Genomic DNA, 20,932 nt, shown 5'->3' with positions numbered 1-20,932 from the left:
ATTTAACACCCAGATAGCAGTCTGAATCATCCACACTTAGATTCACATTATCTATGCACCCATTATAATTATTTTCCTTTTTGGAACCAAAAACAACTATCTTGGTTTTCTGTAGGTTTAATTTTAAACCATTGATTTTAAAATAATTATACTAGCAAGCCACTTAGGGGGGTCAGATCTAATAATATTGCATCATCTGCATAAAGTAGAGTGGGGTACTTCAGCCCATTCAGAGATGGAGGAAGTGAACCTGGAAGATGTTAAACAGGCATTAAATCCGATTGTGGATGAGACTGTGTGCAGCTAGGCTGATTTCCAGCCTTATAACTGCATTATAAAGACTGTTGATGTGAATGTGGAGGTGTATAAGTATGTGTGCAGCTAGGCCGAATTAATCGAGGGGTGCAGGGAAAAGAGTTAGCATAACGGTGTGTTTGAGTGTCTTTGTGCTTTCCAGGGGCACCCTGGTCTTGTTGAGCTTCCAGTGCCTGTCGAGGGGGTGGTATCTCCTTTTGGGTTCAGGCTGTTATGCTAAGGTCCTCCCTTTGTCTTGTTGGGCCAAACTGCTTTGGCAAGCACTGACGAGTGGAGACAGGCAGATCAGTCCCGGGCTCTTGTTGTTACTGTATAGGTGCTAGAGACGTCTTTGGTCAGTAGTTCTACTAGACACATTCCTAGATAGTTGGGATTAGCAAAGAATAAGTGCTAGCGCATTCCTTGGTAGTTCAGCTCATGGTTTTCCATATGTGTGGGATATGCAATCAAGAGCATTTCCTGGACTGATAGCTTAGTGCATATTTGCAGGGCAATGATCAAGTTTCTAAGTGCTGTTAGTGCTTAGGTTGGTAGTTACGCTAGATAGATTCCTGGTAGATAGTTCTGCCAATACATTCATAGATGGGTGCGATTAGCAAAATAAGTACTAGACGCTCCGCCCTCCCCGTATCTATTTCTGCTCTAGGATTTGCAAGCTGGTGCATTTCCTGTACTGATAGCATAGTGTAAATTGCAATGTCATTGATCAAGCTCATGAGTGCTATTAGTGCTTGGGTTATGGGTCCAGCACAACCAGTCGAGATTATTGGCGATAAATATCTCTAGACCTCAGAGTGTACAGACTCCTGGTGGAAGAAAGCAGTGATTCAATTCCGTCACGGACATGGGTGCTACTACGATTGTTGGCCTGTGAGTCTATGAAAAGCATCCGCATTGCACGGGGTGCCATGCCATTTGTCGGTCATGATTGTAAGTAGAGTGTTCACGGCATTCCCTTGCGTGTTTATATTTAGTCAAAGACCTAGGTTTTGAGTGCCTTCCGGAAAGTCATGTAGTCTCTGCTGTGTCAAATGCGGGGAGACAGTGAAGAAAAGATTGGTTACTCGGGTGGACAAAGGAAGAGGACAGGACATCAGCAGTAAATAAGGTCCTCAGCAGCAGCACTCACAATTAAAATAATCAATGCTGTAAAACCCACTTACCCATTGAAAACTGCCTCAACATTGCCAGGGCCACTATAGGTGCAAAACTGGACTACTGCAACGTCCTCCTACTGTGCACTTCTGCCAAAAACATTAACATATTACAAATTGCACAGAACAACGCACTGAGAGCAGCCCTCAGTATCCCCAGGAGGGAGCACATCTCCCAAGCAAGACAAAAGGCCCACTGGCTCCCAGTCAAAGAGTGCATCTTGTTCAAAACTCTCACTATAACCCATAGATGTCTATCCCTATCTGCTCCCAGCTATCTAACTGAAGAAATAGACCAAGTGCAGACACTTAGATCTAAATGGGACATGTACACACACCAACTCTCAATTCCTACCTTCAACTGAACCAAAGCCAGTGGATCGAGCTTTGAAGTTCTAGCACCAAAATCCTGGAACTCACTGCCACCTAAATTGAGATCGGAAACATCCCTCATGGCCTTCAGAAAGGCACTGAAAACCACTTTATTCAAGTAGGCATGTAACTGCCCCATTGCTCCCAGGTACCTGGAACCTAGTAAAGTCTGTAACCAATATTTTACTGTGTCCTCATACTGTACCGATGTCACTGTTCCAATGTAACCTTGTCTGCAACCATTCTTCTACTGTTTGTACTCACATTATACTTATATCAAGTAAGCTTTCTGCAGCAGTGCCACAATGCCCGAGGGCAGTTGTGCACTTTAAAAATGCAAATAAAATAAAAAATAAATAAAAATAAATAGTGGGATCGTGTATGAGGATAAATCTCATCAGATAAAGAGGATTGGTTTAAAGGGAAAACTAGAATTACTAAAAACTCCTGGGTTTCACTGCTGCACTCTGATGCTTTCCCTATCTGCTAGCATGAGTCCTAACCCCTTCCCAGGAAGTATCTAAAGTGCTCAGCAACACACTGCATAAAGAGAAGTAGAGCTGGTCTTGAAAGTCCTTAAAATTCAGTTATAAAACTGTGACATCAAACAGCATATTTTCATTTGGTACCATCAGAATCTGTGATTTGGGTGATAATCTTCACTGCTCCACACAATACCTGTAGTCTAGACCAAGTCTAAGCATCTCTAGGAATCTGCAACAGATAATCATCCACATTTTTGAAACCTTTGGCTAGAAACTTAAAACAAATCACTTCTAAATTGGGTGCACACTTGCAGGCTACTACCCTTACGCCACAGCACATAGCTACTATTCATTAGAATAGAATAGATTTTAAACAGGATTATGCATGTACTCCCAATCTGCTGGCAGTACAAAGGGATTGTGAATCATGCCGACTGATTTATTAGGAATGTCCTTAGCCAATCAGCCATTTAAACATCCAAACAGTGATCTGCTCAGGATTCAGTGTGTTTCCACATTTCGAGAGCAAATAATGTACTTTTTGCGGTCTAGTGAGTACTTTTTGAGACAAATACACCACTTTTAACAGAACTGGGGTTAATAGGTCAGGGCGTATCATAAATTGGTAGGATGCTTCACTCAGGATAAGGGTTGTGGGCAGATCACTGTTCATTCGATTGAGGGGCGAGTTTAGTTTCCTAAATTTCAAATGCAGAACTTCAGCATTAAATCAGTGGGAATTAAGTGAGTTAATATTATTACATGATTTGGTGGGCCGTTCTTCAAATAGTGGCGCAGTGACCCTAGTTTCAGAGTCCCTGTTAATATTCTAATATCATCAATAAAACAACTGACAGCAAACTCAATTACAGGTTTATTCGTTCATTTGGTATGACGTGGCTTCATATAAACCTCTATGATGAGATCCTTTTCTAAGGGCAGCGTTCTTTCATGGCCTTGCCACTAAACTCCCTTAAGTAAAATAAAATGGAAACACAAAATATTTATCTCCCAACCTAGACACCACTATGCTTCCCTTTATCAGGACAGACCACATCTTGAAAGATAATACTCTGCCAAGTGACAAAGGGGGCCACCAGTCTTCAATCAGAGTGGGCCTAGTGGTTATTCAATTGCCTCCTACATTACTCATCGGCCCTGCTCCTTCTAGTGGAACAGCACAATTCTGATGCAACCTGCATCTCTGCTGGCATCCTGAAAGGCTCTGTCCTTGGCCCCTTACTATTCACCCTCTAGAGTTCTGCCCTTGATGAACTGATGTCTTCCTCTTGGTTCTCCTAACGCCTCTTTGTGGATGACATGCAAATCTTGATCAATTAAGGTTCTAATAGATTTCACCCTCATTGGGCATCATCAGTGTGGTATAGTCTGCTTACCTTGTGATTGGAGCATTAGGGTATGTTTAGTCTGTAAACTAGATAAAGTAGCGCTGCTCTCTAAGACCGATGCAGGGAATGTGTGGCTTGTTCGCTGAAATGGCCTATTCTGCTTACACATTTCAGGTAGAAGGGTTGCTTTTTCATATATTGTCTACTCCCCCTGTACATTGACGATGCTGTAGGAAATCATTGTAAGTAGAAGAAAAATGGACCTTGGTATTGGGGCTAGAGCAATCTGCTATAAAATTAGTAGACAAACTTCATATCAAAAAATATATCTTTTTTATTTTCAAATGAACACTTTTGGTACTGTTTGCTAATCGAGCACATTAATTCATAAAAATGTGACATCTTCACATTCATTTCACCATCCAAACAATCTCACATTCCATACCACCAATGATCAATTTTACAAAAATTACAAAAATAAACAGGTAAATATAACCTGTATACAAACAACACATTTCAATGTACACATTTTGTTACACCGGTGACCATTCTTTGTGTGTAATTATGTAGAATAGCTCCACAGCTTATTCACAAGATCTACATATGTTTCAAGTCGTACCAAGGCTGTTGTTCAATTGGCCCACAGTTAATCGACCTTCTTCAGGATCAAGCCAGACCTCAAATCTGGTCTGGTCTGTTAATATTAGGTGAACAGTGTCTTCCGGTACATATCTCCAACATACAATTGATGGGGCTAGTGTCAACAACGGATCTTATCCATCTGGCCTTCCAGCAATCACATCAAGAAACCACTTATTCAAGAGAGTTGACCACTAAACGTTAGTTCCTCTCTTCATCTGACTCATTAGTAACTTAAAGGTCAGCCAGTTAGGTCAATTTTCAACTGATCATAGATATGGGTAATGTCACTTTTTCCTCAAACCAAAAAGGCATCCAAGCCGATTTCCCTGTAATTACAGCTCGTCAAACTGAGTGACCCAGTGGTATATACTCAGTCTTTCGGACAAGTTTGAAGATTTTTGGATCTCCATTTACAGCAAGCTCTAGCTGCTCTCTGTGACTGGTGCTAGCGTCTACCTCCTCTATGTGCGGACTAGTCAGGAAATCATTGTAAGGCCAGCCACTCCCAAGCTCCCATATGTACATGCTTATGTGAGGAGGTAGCGGGGGATGTACTAGTTCAGAGCCGACCTGGCTGAGCGTTTCAGAGAGTAGCTCTTAGTTGATGAGTATCAAATGAGATGCAATCATAGGGCTGGGCTCATCGTCCTTTCAAATAGTAGAATCAAGTCATGCTTTGCTGATATTCCTACTATATGAGAAAGATCTACAGCTGATGAAGTCAAATGCTGAATATTTGCATATTCTTTTGTCATTCAGAAAACCTCTATTTGTAGTCCATTTCCCAGTGACACTTATACCAACAATTGTCTTCAGTCACAGTTATGTAACATATTTTTTTTATAGGTAGAGATGGGTAATTTGTAAACTAAATTCCTTTTGTCGCTTTGTCGACATGTGCTTAACTTAAAACCTTCCACAGGGCATACATGACAGTGCCTGTATTATTCAAATCTAAAGGGTAAAAAATGAAACGCAAAGAACTATTCATCAGCTTTTGTGAAAGAGACAAACCCTAATTGGAAGTGTGCTTTTTGCCCTGCACTGCGCATACCCTAACGATTATGTTAAATGGCATATGGTACATAGTAGGATGCAAAGGGGTTTTGACCATGTGGCTGAAAACGACGTTGTTTAAAAAAGAATACAGCAGTTGAAAAGAGAGGGAGACAAATATTGTGTTACATACTCAGGAAGTGTACTCGTTAGTGCCTTGACATCAAGTCGTTTACAGCAGTTGTCCCCTAGCAGCCACATCAGTTACTGAAAGGGTACAGTTTGGGGTGCATGGAAATGAAAGATAGACATACAGTGCATCTTGTTGAAGAGTGGCGCTCTTACACAAATCCATACAGAGCACACCCCGACTTCGTACCCATAGAAATTGCTTTCTAAAAAAAAAAAAGAACTTGGTTTTACAATTCACTGGATTGAAGAGTCCAGACCTTGTAAAGTAATCAGGTACAATTAGGATATGTTGAAGGGGAATTGAGAGAATTGAGAGAATTTCTGACCAGAATTTAACATTTTGAATTTCAGCTGTTTATCTTCTAGAAAATAATGATCATACAAACTGATCTACCGATTCTTGAGACATTTAAAAGCCTAACAGAACTAAAATGAAACATTTGCAAAAATAATAAGAACTCAAAAGACAGACTTGACCGAGGTTGAAAATGTGTGTTAGAACAGCAGGGCACATGTGCAATTTTCAGTAGAAGTCAACGTCATCTTAATATTTGCATGCTGTGCGTTACCAACCCACATTGTTAGTGAATGGGGAGGGATCATCATATTAATTTGTCTTTCTTTGCAACTCTGTTTTACAATTTTCTGGTGATTTGTTGCTAAAATATTTTATTTCTAGAGATTCATTTTTACAAGAACCTAGCAGAGCATTCCATAATGAATGAAAATAATTATAGGTGAATACAAATTACTGGTTTGAACATAATGCACCGGATTGAAGAAAGGGAAAAGGAAAGATGGCATCACCACACACAAATGGTGAAGGTGGGGCTTGGGAGGGAATGCAGCAGCAAAAAACTCAGATTGCATACATGCATTCACGCAGATCATGTACATGATACTTCCTGTGACTTGCATGGCTAGCTAGTGTCAGGACAGTAATTGATGTAAAATATGAACACCGTGGCTGAAAAATAAATCTTTCTATTGGTATTTTACCCCCTTCCTAACAAGTGTTTTATTTTTAACAGGTATTCCTTTTTTTCATTTTGAAGACAATTTACACATTTGGGCACAGCGTTTCACTGATTGCACTGACAACAGGAAGTATTATTTTTTGTATCTACAGGTAAGTCTATGAAAACCTTTTTTAAAGATTATTTGATGGTTTTTTTTTAATTTATTTATTGTGCCTTAGCCAATGTTTTTGACTTTTTACTAATTTTTAGAACAGATACAAATGATTTTAAACAATTTACAAAATAGAAGTTAAGAATATAAAAGAAGGTAAAAAACAAAGAAAAAAAACCAATTATACATTTGCTACTATCATCAAATTTCGGTTCTTAGTAACCGTCCAAATATAAATCTCTTAGGACTGTGACCACTTCTGAGGTAAAAAATATTTAATTACCAGATGATAGCCTAAACCAAAACTCCTCTGTGTCCAACCATCTAACATCATGAACAAATCTTCTCAGTCTGACAACTCTCACATCCCTTGTACCCAAGCACCTAGACATGTGATGTTTTATCGTTTGGTGTTCATTAGCATCACATTTATCACACCAGTCATCAGATGGAGCTGTGTCTCTGACTGATTGAATTTCCAAAGTGGGGTGTATGTTGAGTCTGAATCTTAAGAAAAGATCTCTTGAACTTGGATCTGGGTATTTGGTCAAGTAGGGGGGCAGAACCGCCCTTTTTTAACCATAATGGAGCATGATAGTGACAACTTTGCCCTCCTCATCTTTTCTTCTGTTTCTAATCAGTCCCAATTTTTCATCCGCCTTTTGCTTTAGTTGGATTTTGTATCAAAAGTTCTGATGTACGATCTGAATTATTCAGGAGCTCTAAACATCTGAGCTTTAACTTTACAAGGAACCGGTTAGTATTAAACTGCAATAGGAGCGATAGGTCCTCATATAGTGATCCCTTTGGAGGATCCAATAATGACCTATACAGGGAGATCCATTTCCACTCCAACCACGATTTTAGGGAGGAGAGGCCCAATGCATACCTAAGGGACACAATAGCAACACAATTCGGGAGTCATAGTGTTTTTTTCCAAAGCTTCTATAGTATCCCAATTCACATCCTTCGCGAGCAAATTTGTGTCATGCCGAATAGAATGACAGGGACCACCTTTCCTAGATAGAATTTCACCAGAGGTAGTATAGAAAATTTACAAAACTTAATTTTTAACCTTTTCATCTGCGCCCCCAACTTAATAGTTTTTAGACTAAGGGCCTCATTACAAGGTGGGCGGAATGGGTTTAACGGCGCTGGTAATGGTGCTGGTGCCCGTAAACCCATTCTGCCCTATTACGAGGTTCCCTTGCGGGACCCGCTCAGATCGTCTGTTCAGACCAGGCATCCGTTGCGGGTCCCGCAAGGGGACCAGGGACCTAATAACGGGCCTGTTATAAGCTCCTTCCCCACTCCCATTGAGCCCTATGGGGGCTTGAATGGGAATGGGGATGGGTTTTTTGAATGAGGAATTACCGGGTCCTCCAAGGTTGGAATGACCCAGTAATTCCTCATTCAAAGAACCCGGACCCGGACCCGAGTTTGGAGGCAGCCATGGCGCTAATAGCACCATGGCTGCCTCCAAACTCGTAATGAGGCCCTAATAGTTTCCAATAGATGGATTTTGGTTGGATATGACTTAATTGTTGATCCCAAATAGGTGAGCTCAGAGGCAACCTCTATCGGTCGGTGATCCAGTTCCCATGAATAATTCTTAATTCTTTTGCTCGGATGCTTAAAAATCAGGATCCTGGATTTTTTGGGATTTATCCTGAGATCATTGCTTCGGGCACACATTTCCAAGACAGATAACAACCTCTGGAGTCCGACCTGAGAGTGATCCAGTACCACCATGTCATCTGCATATGCCAACCTGCTGATATTAGTTGAGCGGATGTGCAGTGATATTAGACCACTCTCCTTTATTTTTTGCCCGAGGTCAGCCATAAAAAGGATAAACAAAAAAGGCACCATCAGGCAGCCCTGACAAACCCCTCTATCCACCCGTATAGGTCCAGATAATTGGCCCGCCTTAGAGAGTCTAACTCTCATCTTGGTGTTTCGATGCAATTAAATCAAGATAGAGAGTAGATTGGAAGGGACCCCCCATGCAGACAGTTTCTTCCACAAGAGACCCCTATTAACAGTGTCAAAGGCTTGGGAGAGGTCAATCCAAGCCCCAAAAAGAGGCAAGCCACCTTTGTTTCCTGAGTCCCCATTTAAGCACTGAAAACCAGACCAGTAAGGGAGGTGGATAGTGCCGTTATAAAGCCAGTTTGCTGTTTTGGTATTATTTCATTAGATTTGGCCCATTCCTCCAACTCCCTTAAGATTAATCTGACAAAGATTTTACATCCAATAGCGAAACGAAATTGGTCGATAATTCACAGCTAAAAGTCTATCTCCTTTTTTAAAAATCGGGATCGCGATTGAGTTTTCCACGATTCTGGGAGTTCTTTTGACATGATTATTTTGTCAAATAATAGTTTAAGCACATGAGCCCACAACACTGAGTTCATTTTCAGGGTCCAATTACTAAATCAATTCGGACCAGCCGCTCTAGAGGTGGAGGAATTCTTTATTAATAGTTCTATATCAGCGCTGGTATACGTTAGGGACCATTGAGCAATTTCCATTCTCTCTGGGGTAGGGGTGTCTATAGACCCATATATCAGAGAGAGTGGTCAACCCAGGTCTGTTCTTGTAAGATGGCGTCTTGATTACATATACGTGAGTCATGTTTTGCCCCCACAATAGCCCAGAAATTTCTAGAATTTAATTCTCCATCATGCTGCCGAATGGATAACTTAAATGACTGTTTCCAGTTTCTATATTGATTTTTAATGAGGCTAAGAGCTGTCTCCTAGGATTTTCTATCGAGTTTTGCTTTTTAGATCTGCTTTTTGATGTCTTATGATTTTCTTTTGTTCCAGAATCTGCATGGTGAAGGCATGTTTATGCAGCAACTGGCATTTTTGAGGACTAGATTTCTGAGGATCCAACTCCAATAGTAGCAGATGGAAACTAGAGGGTTTACAAAATCGGACAGTTGTTCCTCAGACAAATTAACAACCATGTCTTGAAGTCTGCTAGTCAGATTTCTACCCCACCAGTCGAGTTTCCTAATACAGCTACGAGCCATGTTCACAGACAATTTACACGAGTATAAAGAAACAGTTGCGGAATGATTGACATCTACTGATAATTTGATCATTGCATGGTCATCAGTATTCCCTTCTTCCACAATTAACATCACACGGTTTTCAAATGTTTTCCTAGAAACAAAAAAATAATCAATTGTAGAGAAAGCTGTTCCCCTATGCCAAGTAGGGATACTCGGGATGCCACCCCTAACATTTTCGTTGTTCATCCATAAATCCCACCCCTTCATGAAATTGACCCAGACTAATCCATTGGGTGTTTGATAATCTGATTTTCCTGAGACCTGATCTTTTGTCGTTAGGCACTGTGCATTCAGATCTCCTGCTACTAGTACTTCGTCCATAGGGAACATAGATAATATATCAACTAGCAGATCTGATAACTTTGGCAAAAAATCACATAGACACCGCCCCCGACAGTTCCAATACGAATTTACTATAATCCAACTCGAGCCAATATTTGGACCCTTGTCCTCCGCCCTTATTATGAACATGCCTTGGGTTTCATTTGATAGCAGCCTGGAAGCATAGAAAGCATTATGTGTACATGCAATCATCAATCCCCCGGAAGGTCTACCTCCTTCAGACCCAGAGGACAATTGTTGGAATGTGGAAAATTCATCTACTCCAATTGGACATGTAAGCCAGGTTTCCTGAAATAGAATCAAATCAAATGACCCAAAAATATAGGTTTTCCTCGGCTCCTGGGAAAAATATTTATATCCCCTAGTATTCCATGAGAGTATCCTGAGGTGGTCTTTTACTAGAGGCACTGCTGTTAGATGCCCATTCTGAGGAGAACTTGAGAAACTATCTCTGGAACCATTTCCCACACGGCCATTGACGGTGAGCTAGTACCATTCTTATTACTTTGAATTTGATTACAGAGCTGATTCCCTTTCAACTAAGAATGTATATTGGCTGATGTGGGGCACAGTTTTGATACCTTGAACCCCCTTTTTTCCCATGCCTCTGTTTCCCCCAAAATCAGTTCCAGACCCAGGTTTGACCTTAATACCAGTTCAGCGATGTGTGTATCTGCAGAAAAAGGAAATTTAACCACCTCAATATAATCTGTAGAAAAGTATTTTAAACCTGGGATTGATTTCATTTCTGAAAGGATTCTGGAGCGGTTCAGAGGTTCCCCCATTTGAGAAATGGGTGATGATCTTGATACGTACAGTCTCAGCTCTTTGGATTGTTTTGTGGTATTGGTTTTTCTATTAAGAGCTTCTAGCTTTTGCTCCAGCAGTGGTTGTACTAGTATGCTATTCTTTGGATTTAGCCCCTCCCCCAAATGTGGAGGGTTCTGGTGCAATTCATTGGTTCCCCTAGATTGTGGATTCAATATGGCCAAGGCTTGTAGCTGTATGACTGCCTCTACTGATGGCAAGCCGACTCTTATAGCTGGAATAGGTCCATTTCCCCTTTGTCTTGCCTCTGAATCTTGTTTGGCTTTTAGGAAGATCGGGGCTATCTTTATTGCAGAGTTCAGAGACTTAGGGCCTCATTACAGGTCGGGTGGTCCGGAAATAACAGTGGCGGTAAACCCGCCGCCACTGTTAATTCCGGACCGCCCGATCCCGACTCCTGCAGGCGGGAGGTAATGTTCCCGCCAGGTCTGACCTGGCAGGTTTAACACCGCCCGCCTGCAGGCGGACGTGGAAACACCAGCACCATCACGAGATGGTGCCGGTGTTTCCACTTCCTCATTCCCATTGAGTCCTATGGGACTCAATGGGAACGTGGATTTACCGAATTCCGCCTCTGGAATTCCCGGGACACCAGGGTCGTAATGCCCTGGTATTTCTGGGAGTCACGGAGGTGGAATGGTAATACGAGTCCGGCAGTAACCAGGCGGTTTTACCGCCTCGGTTACTGCCGGACTCGTAATGAGGCCCTTCGTTTTTTTCTTTGCTAACAGGAAAATTGGGGAAATTCGCTTGGGTGGCTCAATTATGTCCATTTGGCTACCCACTGTTGTTTTCATTGTTTCAGCCTCTGGATTCTCATTTATTTTCTTCCTTTCCTTTGCTTTGACAGACTTTTTCCTTTTGGTCCTTTTCCCTTTTTAGGGGCATTTAATTTTTCTTCTCTTTCCTCCTCTTCTACTTTCGCCTTTAGGTTCTTCACAAAACTATTAGTATCAGTTGTCAAATGTTTCCTCTTACCTGTGGTCTTGCCACTCACCAGAATTTATGAGCTTTCCGGGTCTTCCTTTGCCATTTTTTTCTTTTTCTTTTTAGATTTGCCTGATGATTTCTTTTTGACCTCCTCTTGTTCCTTCTCAGCGTTTATGGGGACATTTCCTGGAGCTCATGTACAATAGCCTTAGATGATACGTCCAAGTCTATGACCTGCTCCATCCACAGAAATTCCTCCATAACTAAGGCTGATAAGGGGGAGGCATCAGGCGTTGACTCAGGGACCTTCGTGGGGTACACACAATCATATATTTCCTCATTGCCCTTTCGCGGGGAATTTAAACTCTCCATCAATGCCCCTAATTCCATTTTCAGATTCCCGCACTGATCTGTAAGCCGGTCAAATTGTATTGCTTGTTCTTTGGAGATTTTCCCGGAAATCCTTTTGGATTTCCCCCAGACCTTCATTGACCACTGATTTAATTGCCGTCATCATGATATCATTCAGTTCGAGTTCCTTCGTTATTTCTAGCAATATGCCAGTGTGTTGCTGAACCTCCAGTTTGATGGTTTCCAAAACCTTAACCAAAGAACTTAAAACAAAATTCAGACCTGTAATTGTTGGGGGGATCAAAGTTGTATTTGAGTCAGCCTGCACTTGTGGCTGCTTACTTGGAGAGATTTCAACCCCTTTAGCAGACTCAAATGGTGGGGCCTCACTCCCCAGGTCTTGATCATGTTCTTCTGGTATTTTATTTAATTCATATGATGAATTCAGGGGTATTAGAATTTCTATCTCCAACAGATCTTCATCACATGGGTCGATCGTGATTGTAGACATTTGAGGAATTCCATTTCTTGACTCAGGATTTGGAGATCGTGCTAAAGAGCAGTCATATGCAGTTGCTGTGCGTAAAGAGAAATGAGTTAAGATTGCATTTTTCATTGTGGTCGCCCTTAATGTATAATCCAAATTAGTAGGAAGTGAGTCTCGGATAAGATGATTCAGAGGCGTTGAGATTCCCACTACCTGTCCTAAGAGAGCTTGTGGTTCCACAATTGAATCCAGAAAACCAGAGGTTGTTTGCACCTGATTATCAAAGGAAAACACACTTGGCGGGGGATGAAATACACCACCACCTGTTTTATAACATTTCATAAATGTTTTACCTTGTATGCTCATGTTCCGTTCATTAGAGGGCCCATCCTCTGTTTTCTTTTTAAACAAGTTTCATTTGGATTCATTGTACTCCGCAGGTTGTACATTTTTAGAGTAGGTTCCAGATCGTGGCAAACAGACACACCAAACTAGAGTCAAAGGCTAAAAGGCCTTCAGTCCCTGAAGCGTGATTGAAGTAAAAGGAAAAAGTTCCTATGAAGCACAGATTTTTCTTTGCGCTTTAACAGTACTAACCCACGGGTTAAAGGCTTAAAAGCCTGCAGTCCCCGGGGCTATGTTTACAGATTTCCAAATGAATTTTCTTTTGGCACCAGCCAAGGAAAGCAGAGTCTTATAGACCAGGCTCCTTATGCTTCCACTTTTGCAAGATGTTCAAAATCACCCTCGGCTACAAGAAAGAGAAGCCGGGCGGTCGTTCTATATCGTTTAAGGTAATCAATAGTGAAGATAAGCACTACCTTTTGTCTTGATAAATGCAGTGAAATCAGTCATATACAATAAATAATGTGCGAGATCGAAGATGACACGGTTCAATAATTCATCTGATACAATAGATATAAGTCAGACGCACACTTCACCCTAGCTCCGGGAGCTGGGTAAGACGCACAAGAAAGAAAACAGCCGCCACTCCAAGGTTAGTAGATTTGCTGCGTCCACACGGGGGCCACGTATTCACAGTACTCTTGCGTACCCCAAACAGACAATGCTTTATGCCGGAGTGAAGGGGAAGTATGAGAAGGCTGTCAACCAGGGAGTGAAAGAGACGCGGATATATCCAACCATAGAACGGAAAGAAGGGGCGATTTAGACAGCGTGAAAGGGGGCTTTATGTAGTCAGTTAACGGGGATTGAAAGAGTTACCTCCTGGCTCCCGGAGAGCGGAGATGCAGCGGACGTGCACGGACTGCACAGACTGTTCACTCGTGTCCTCACTCTGCGACCCGCTCCGCGGTATGGTCATGGTTTTGTTTTGGAACAGAACTCCACCTCCAGCCTCCAGCTCAGTAGAAACAGTAGAAAGACTCGGGGCAGCTTCACAGACTGTTCACTCGTGTCCTCACACCGCAGCTCGCTCCACGGTATGGTCGTGGTTTTGTTTTGGAACAGAACTCTGCCTCCAGACTCCAGCTCAGTAGAAACAGTTGAAAGACTCAGAGTAGCTGCACAGACTGCTCACTCGTGTTCTCACTCCGCAGCCCACTGCGCGGTATGGTCATGGTTTTGTTTTGGAACAGAACTCCACCTCCAGACTCCAGCTCAGTAGAAACAGTTGAAAGACTCGGGGCAGCTGCACAGACTGCTCACTCACTTCCTCACTCCGTGGCCCGCTCTGCGGTATGGTTGTGGTTTTGTTTTCGAACAGAACTCCACCTCCAGACTCCAGCTTAGTAGAAACAGTTCAAAGACTCAGTGCAGCTGCACAGACTGCTCACTCGTGTCCTCACTCCACGGCCCGCTCCGCAGTATTGTTGTGGTTTTGTTTTGGAACAGAATTCCACCTCCAGACTCCAGCTCAGTAGAAACAGTTGAAAGACTCGGGGCAGCTGCACCGACTGCTCACTCGTGTCCTCACTACAAATGCTTTATAAATTCCAATATGGCATTTTCACCAGCTATACATCACGTCCCAACAGTCAGCTTAATGTATGACTCTACTGTTCTCAGAGTCATTTCTCTGTTGTTGCTCAATATTTCTGGGTTGATTGTTGCAATTCGGGGTACTGCAAATGTCTCGGAGGGTTTTATGTGCACCTCTTCCTTTGCTGCTGTGTCAGTGGCAACGGCTTTGATACTGTAGCAGTGTGGTAGGAGGGGTGACCGGATATGTGTCTGACTCCAACAGTAGCTTGTAGGACGATTTCAAGTATCCCTAGCCTCACTGGATGACAGCAATAGTAAGACTCCATGACTCCCCCTTACATCCACTCAGCAGCATCACTCAAGGGTTACATATGATTTTAACGAATCACAAAACAACAAATGTATTTTTCATGGTTTTTTGTGGCTTCCCCCCTTTGTTTTTTTGAAATAAAAACGTTTCCCCCACCCCCAAAACTACTATTTCCATTCCCAACCCCATATATATATTTTTAACAAACTCATTATTTTTTTTTTGGGTTCGTTAAAAATTCAATTTGTTGTTTTCAATTCGACAAAATCACTGCATATCACTCAAGAAGCTGGAGCTCCCACTCAGCCCTATCTATCATATCCTCTATCCCTCCAGTCCTGGCCTGGCCTCATGCTGGAGCATCGACACTGGAGAACCATCAAAGCCCGTCATTGGAAGAGGAGGTCACATGTCCCCAATGAGGTCCATGTCCCCACACCTGCTGTCCATGGCAAAATGCGCCCAGTATAAGCGTAATGTCTGTTTATCTCTATTTGAGCCTCGAAGGTCCATGGGCCTTTCCCTCTGTATCTCCAGCACCATTGCAGAAACATACCTCCCCACTTCAGCAGCAGTGACACCACTTCCCACCTGTACTTCTCCAAACTACAACAAAATGCATACGACCATTCAAATGTCATCCTTGACCCTCAAAGGATTAATTTTCAGTGTATCACTTCTTGCACATGTACCCTGCTTCACACAACTATCTAACAACGTGCATGTTGGTCAGCCTTGGCCATGTCTAACCTGTTAACTTTCAGTTTGGTCACCAGCAGTCTTCTTTAAAATGATAAGTTCCATTTCGGTTGCACTTGGCCCTGCTTAATCTGATAACTTGCATTTTGGGCTCCTAAAGCCTTGTGTAACATATAGCAAATCCATCTTTATTTGGTTTATAGCTTTACACTGCCTGCATATTGTAGACGCAACATCCTGTTTTAACTGTTATTAGCACAGTTTGTGCCGCCTTCCTACCACTTACACTCCACTGCCCCAGGACTCTCTCCTATAGCCATCCCATTCATCATCCTCTTTATTCTTTGCATCCCTTACTCCCTATTCTGTTACTCTCACCAATTGTTTACTTCTCTCTCACGGCCTTCTTATCCTCTCCCCATGCAATACCCTCCTCATCTGCTTTTCTCTGGTCTCCCTCACTTCCTAACATGTCAATGCCCTCTGGCAAACACATATATGAACCTACCGGTGTCCGGTCAAAGGGTCGACTACAAAAGGATTGAATGCAATAGGGTCGACGCAATAGGGCTGAAAACAAAAGGATAGCATTTTTTTTTTTATTATATATTTTTTGGGGGTTTTCGTATAGGTAAAAAAAGTGGTTTTTACCACAAAAACAGGGGTTGGGGGCGGACCCACCCCAAAAAAAAAAAGTAAAATTATTTTTTTTAGATCCTTTTGTTTTCGGTCCTTTTGAATCGATCCTTTGAACATTCGATCCTTTTGAGTCGATCCTTTGACCTATAACCCAACCAACCTACTCTAATCTCTTTTCACCTGTCCTACATTTCTCCCTCCTTCGACACACTCTGTCCAATTGCTCTCACACTCATCTCTAGAATGCCCAATATATTTGTAAAATGACCTCCCTCCTCACAAATCACTTTGATTCTCACAATTTCCCTCTTGCGTCTGTAGAGGAGGTCCCAAATAAAGCCTGCACTCCAGTCACCCATTTTGAAGTTCCAGAAACGTTCACACCAAAATATGTGACGTATGATGAGCAAATAAACCAGCAGAGAGCCGCAGTGGGGCTCTGCCCAGTGCCTATTAGAAGAGCAACGCCTATTGAAGTACCGATGCCCAGAAAACCATAGGCAGTAAGGTATCCATTGAGGAAACCCTACCAGCAAATGAAACAAAATGAAGATTGGCTAAGTACTATCCCGGAAGAAACCAAACAGGCCTTAATGGAAGACGAATGGTGACGTCACGAGGGCCCAGACTAACGTGCAGGTAGAAGAAATGACAACCAAAAAATGACACACAGAGATGAAATGCCATGAATAAAGATATCGTGAACCTAAAGGGGGAGAACGATGTTGAAATACTAAGAAGTTCAAGCTGTAAGCAAGATGAAGATATTCAACCAGTTTACACCTGTAAATATGCTTGGAACCACAAGAAAGCTAAGGAAAGAGTGCGGCTTGCTGTGCTAAGTAGAAAAGTAGTGCGACATGCGCCATTATACATAACCTACATCAAACGAAGTACCTTATTATAAGTCTATTTCCACTTTCCAAACGAAGCAGAACCAACCCAGGTTACTAAAGGCCAAATGAGCAGAGATTCATATTTAGCAAAACGAGAAGAGACGCTGAATCAAAACTCGACAGAGGCAAACTCGTGCCAGGGAAGCCAAGGTCATACCAATAGAAGCTATGAACAGTAGCTACTTTTAATTGAAACTAAGAACAGAATATCCTGCCTCTGAAGGATTGAGATAAGAAGGCGAAGGCAGGTGGCATGTGAAATACAATACACAAACTGCGAGAAACGAGACAAATTCACGGTGTGGGAATCTCGTGACCAGCCAAGCAAGAAGAAGCACGGGTTCACACCTACACTTGGCACCGGACCAAGCAGGGATATCAGAACCTTTCCAGACAGAAGATTCAGGTTTGAGGCCAACCACAGTGAACTAATTCACACATGACTATTAAAGTAATGATTAATTGTAACCATAATCAGAGGAAGACCAGGTAACGAAGGGGCACCCTGCACCTGGCTGACTGTTTTGCGTGTTGCTAAGCAAAGTAGAAAATTATGCATGGGGTTGGTACCGACCCAATCACAGTGGACCAAATAATCTAGGGTCCTATAGTTAGTAGAACCAATGAGATGGCGTAATTTTAGTGACATCTACAGTAGTCGTTTTTGAAGGAAGGCTTAGACGCCCACCTGACAGTGTTTACCCAATCCACTCACCCCATTACCGTATACAGTTATAGTACTTATAGTAAAATTACCTTTTCCTAACCAATAGAATTGCATGTTAACATTTGAGTGTTACACGTCAATTATGACGGGTTTCGAGTATAAATGTTACAACTTGTATGAAGTTCATTGGAGTTGAAGCGAGAAGGATGATCGCATCACTGCTGATATCCATGACTCGCTGTTTTCTGTAATTGTTGTTAAACGGACTCCCTTTGCCAAACCATTGAGTTGTCCTTATTGATTGGTGTTGAAGTAATGAATCTGCACCCCTATCCATCTCAAGGGTGCAGATATCTCGTCTTAAAGTACTTCTGAGCAAACCTCCGCTCTATCGGCCGGCCGGGGGTCTCGGAGTACGCTTGGGAGCAGAGATTGATGGTTATCAATTATAGATTATTGATTACAATAAGACACCCATTGACCGTCGACATAAAGTAACTCTAGGTCTTCGGTAATATCACAAGTCCTTTGTCATTCGGCTGAGTAGACCGTGAAGCTCCCCGTAGACAGTGGTAGTGTAAAAGAAGTCTGCAGACCAGGGTCTGAAGGAACCCGTGTTACCCACCTAACCCCTTCCCATTCCTAGGGGCAGCTGAGCGGGTAAAAAATCGAAGAAGGTTGTAACAAAGGCGGTGATCCCGAAGGTCTAGAGAGGAAAAAAATGCGAACTGTGAGTGAAAAAGAATGAGTGTTTTGGCAAAAGTGCATGCTTTAGAACAAGTAAAGGGAAAAGGTAACGGAGGGAGAGAGGAAAAAACAAAATAGAGTTAGAAGTAGAGAAGAATGTATATATCTAAGGGGAAGGGAATAATTACGTTACCAGGGAGGACACCCGAGAAGTGAGAGGATTCGCCTTATTCCTACGCTTTTAATACAAGTGGCTAGAAGAAACGTGTATCCATTGTCCCAACTAAAGGGGAACAAATAGACTACCACGGCGATTAAAGACGCTGTGAAAGGGATACGTTTAAACTCCATGAAGTGGTAATGATTAGAGGCAGAGATACCTGTGACCAGCTGGTGTTCGTCTAGTCTGTTAAACGGCTGTCTTACATGTTGTTTGTTGTGACATCACAAGTCCAAAAATTTCCTTTGAGAAAACTGATTTTAATTTTACGCGATTGAATATCTAAGATAATATGGAATGTGAATCAATGTTTTTGAGTAAAATAGGAGATATAAAATGTTGGGGAAAAAATCGGGATTGGAGCTTGCAGTGCTTGGTGCTCGTATTAGAAAACCACCAAAGAGAAACTGCATACCCTTACTTAAATAGAAGATAATTCACGTGATTTGAATGATTTCGAGCTCCTCTGGCTCACCAGATCTCATCATGTCTTCTAGGGTGCCGGGGAGAAAACAAATGACCCTGGTATCAAAAAGTCAACAATATACTGAACAAAACAGAGTTCCTATTGAGGATAGGAACTCCCGTCCCCTGCATACCATTTAGCAATGGTAAACGTATCCAAACAATATTCAACCAATTTAAATTGTTTGTCTCAATTAAGTTTTAAGAATTGATATTTTAACCATAGCAACTGTTTAAAGGAAGTTCAATTTCCCATGTTATTTAAAAAAATAGACGAAATTTCAATTTCATTTGAAAAATAATTTATTGCATATATCTATATTTGTATCTTTTCAACATAAAAGAAACATATTTTCATGTATATATCCACAAGAGTTCAAATCACTCAGCGATCAAAATAAACATAGAAGTTGGTATTGACACTTCACAATAAATTTAAAAATCTTCATGAGCTCTACGCGTTTCGACAGTTTGCCTCTCTTCTTCAGGAGCAATACATGATTTTTAACAATTAAAAAAAGTTATATTCTTTGTAAAACTTTGTTACAAAAACAAGATTATTTTTCAAACATCTTTCTTTGTATCTCGAGGTGAACATTCCGTTGTGGAATTATGGAAACGTCATCTTACTGCATGATTATTAATTCTTTGATGTTCTGTAAGTCATATTATTGTATGTGTTAATGATCTATTTAATCAGATGATTTAAGTGATCATTCTATCTAACGTAAGTTTTATGCCTACCTGTACACTGTCGTGAGATATCACGAAGGATTTGGAAGCTTGGAAGTTCGAGAAATGATTTCCTAAAATGGTGAGTATATGTGTTGTCATTACTATTTATTCCACCATTCAATGCAAATCTGTAAACGTTGTGCATTATTTTTGTGTTCTCAACTATGGTTAAAAAAACTCACCATTCAGAAGTATACCACGAGTCACAGTCGGTATTAGTTCTTGTCCGTTTTAGGATTTCTGTCTAAATTAATAACACTGTATCAGTGCGCTTTCTCCCCATTATTCACTCCATGGTTCTCTAATTATAGAAGGATCTTAACTTTTACCTGTGAATATAGACGCGCTGACCGCGAGTATTTCTTTTCTTGCTTTCACGGTGCACTGCAAGTCACAATCGATCTTGTTATTCATGTTCATTTTGGGATTTCTATCTAAATTAGTAATGATATGTTTCAGCATGCAGCCTTTCTATTATTTGCTTCGTACTATTACAAATATAGTAAAGTACGCACTTTTTCTTGTATGTGGAGATGTGTTGACCGTAATTCTTTCCCTTCCAGTTTTCACACAGCGAAAGTGGTTGCCTGGCAAACTTTCCTTTATATTATCATGTGATGTCAATCACGTGATACTATGGAATGCTGGGAGATGTAGTATGGAAAAGTACTCACTTTTTCTTGTACGTGGAGATGTGCTACTGTAATTCTTTATCTTCCTGTTTACACAGGGCAAAAGCAGTTTCCTAGTAACCTCTCCTTATATTATCATGTGATGTCGTTCAAGTGACACTATGGTGATACGATACAATTTACAACACAATGCCACCTGTGAGAGTAAATGTGCAATATACGGATTTATTTGCCCATGCGGCAAATATTATGTTGGTCAAACATTAAGGCGAGTGAAAGACTGCATTTCGGAACATAAATCGAATATTAGAACTGGACACCTAAAATCAACGGTTACCAGATATTTCAGAGATCAACATCACACTGTTTCACAACTGAAATT

At 41.5% G+C, this 20,932-nt stretch overlaps 1 protein-coding gene across 1 annotated transcript in view; it reads left to right on the top strand.

Annotated features, from left to right (window-relative positions):
• Positions 1-20,932, top strand: part of VIPR2 (vasoactive intestinal peptide receptor 2) — a 1,176,106-nt gene that overhangs the window by 843,656 nt on the left and 311,518 nt on the right. Inside the window, exon 5 of the mRNA XM_069647991.1 lies at positions 6,537-6,634. Within this exon, the coding sequence (XP_069504092.1) occupies positions 6,537-6,634 (98 nt within the window). The remainder of the gene's footprint in view (positions 1-6,536; positions 6,635-20,932) is intronic.

Source organism: Ambystoma mexicanum, chromosome 2q, assembly GCF_040938575.1.
Source record: "Ambystoma mexicanum isolate Mex_15411 chromosome 2q, UKY_AmexF1_1, whole genome shotgun sequence".
Taxonomy (NCBI): domain Eukaryota; kingdom Metazoa; phylum Chordata; class Amphibia; order Caudata; family Ambystomatidae; genus Ambystoma; species Ambystoma mexicanum.
Note: the sequence above shows the minus strand (reverse complement) of the source record. Positions and strands in the feature narration are given on the sequence as shown.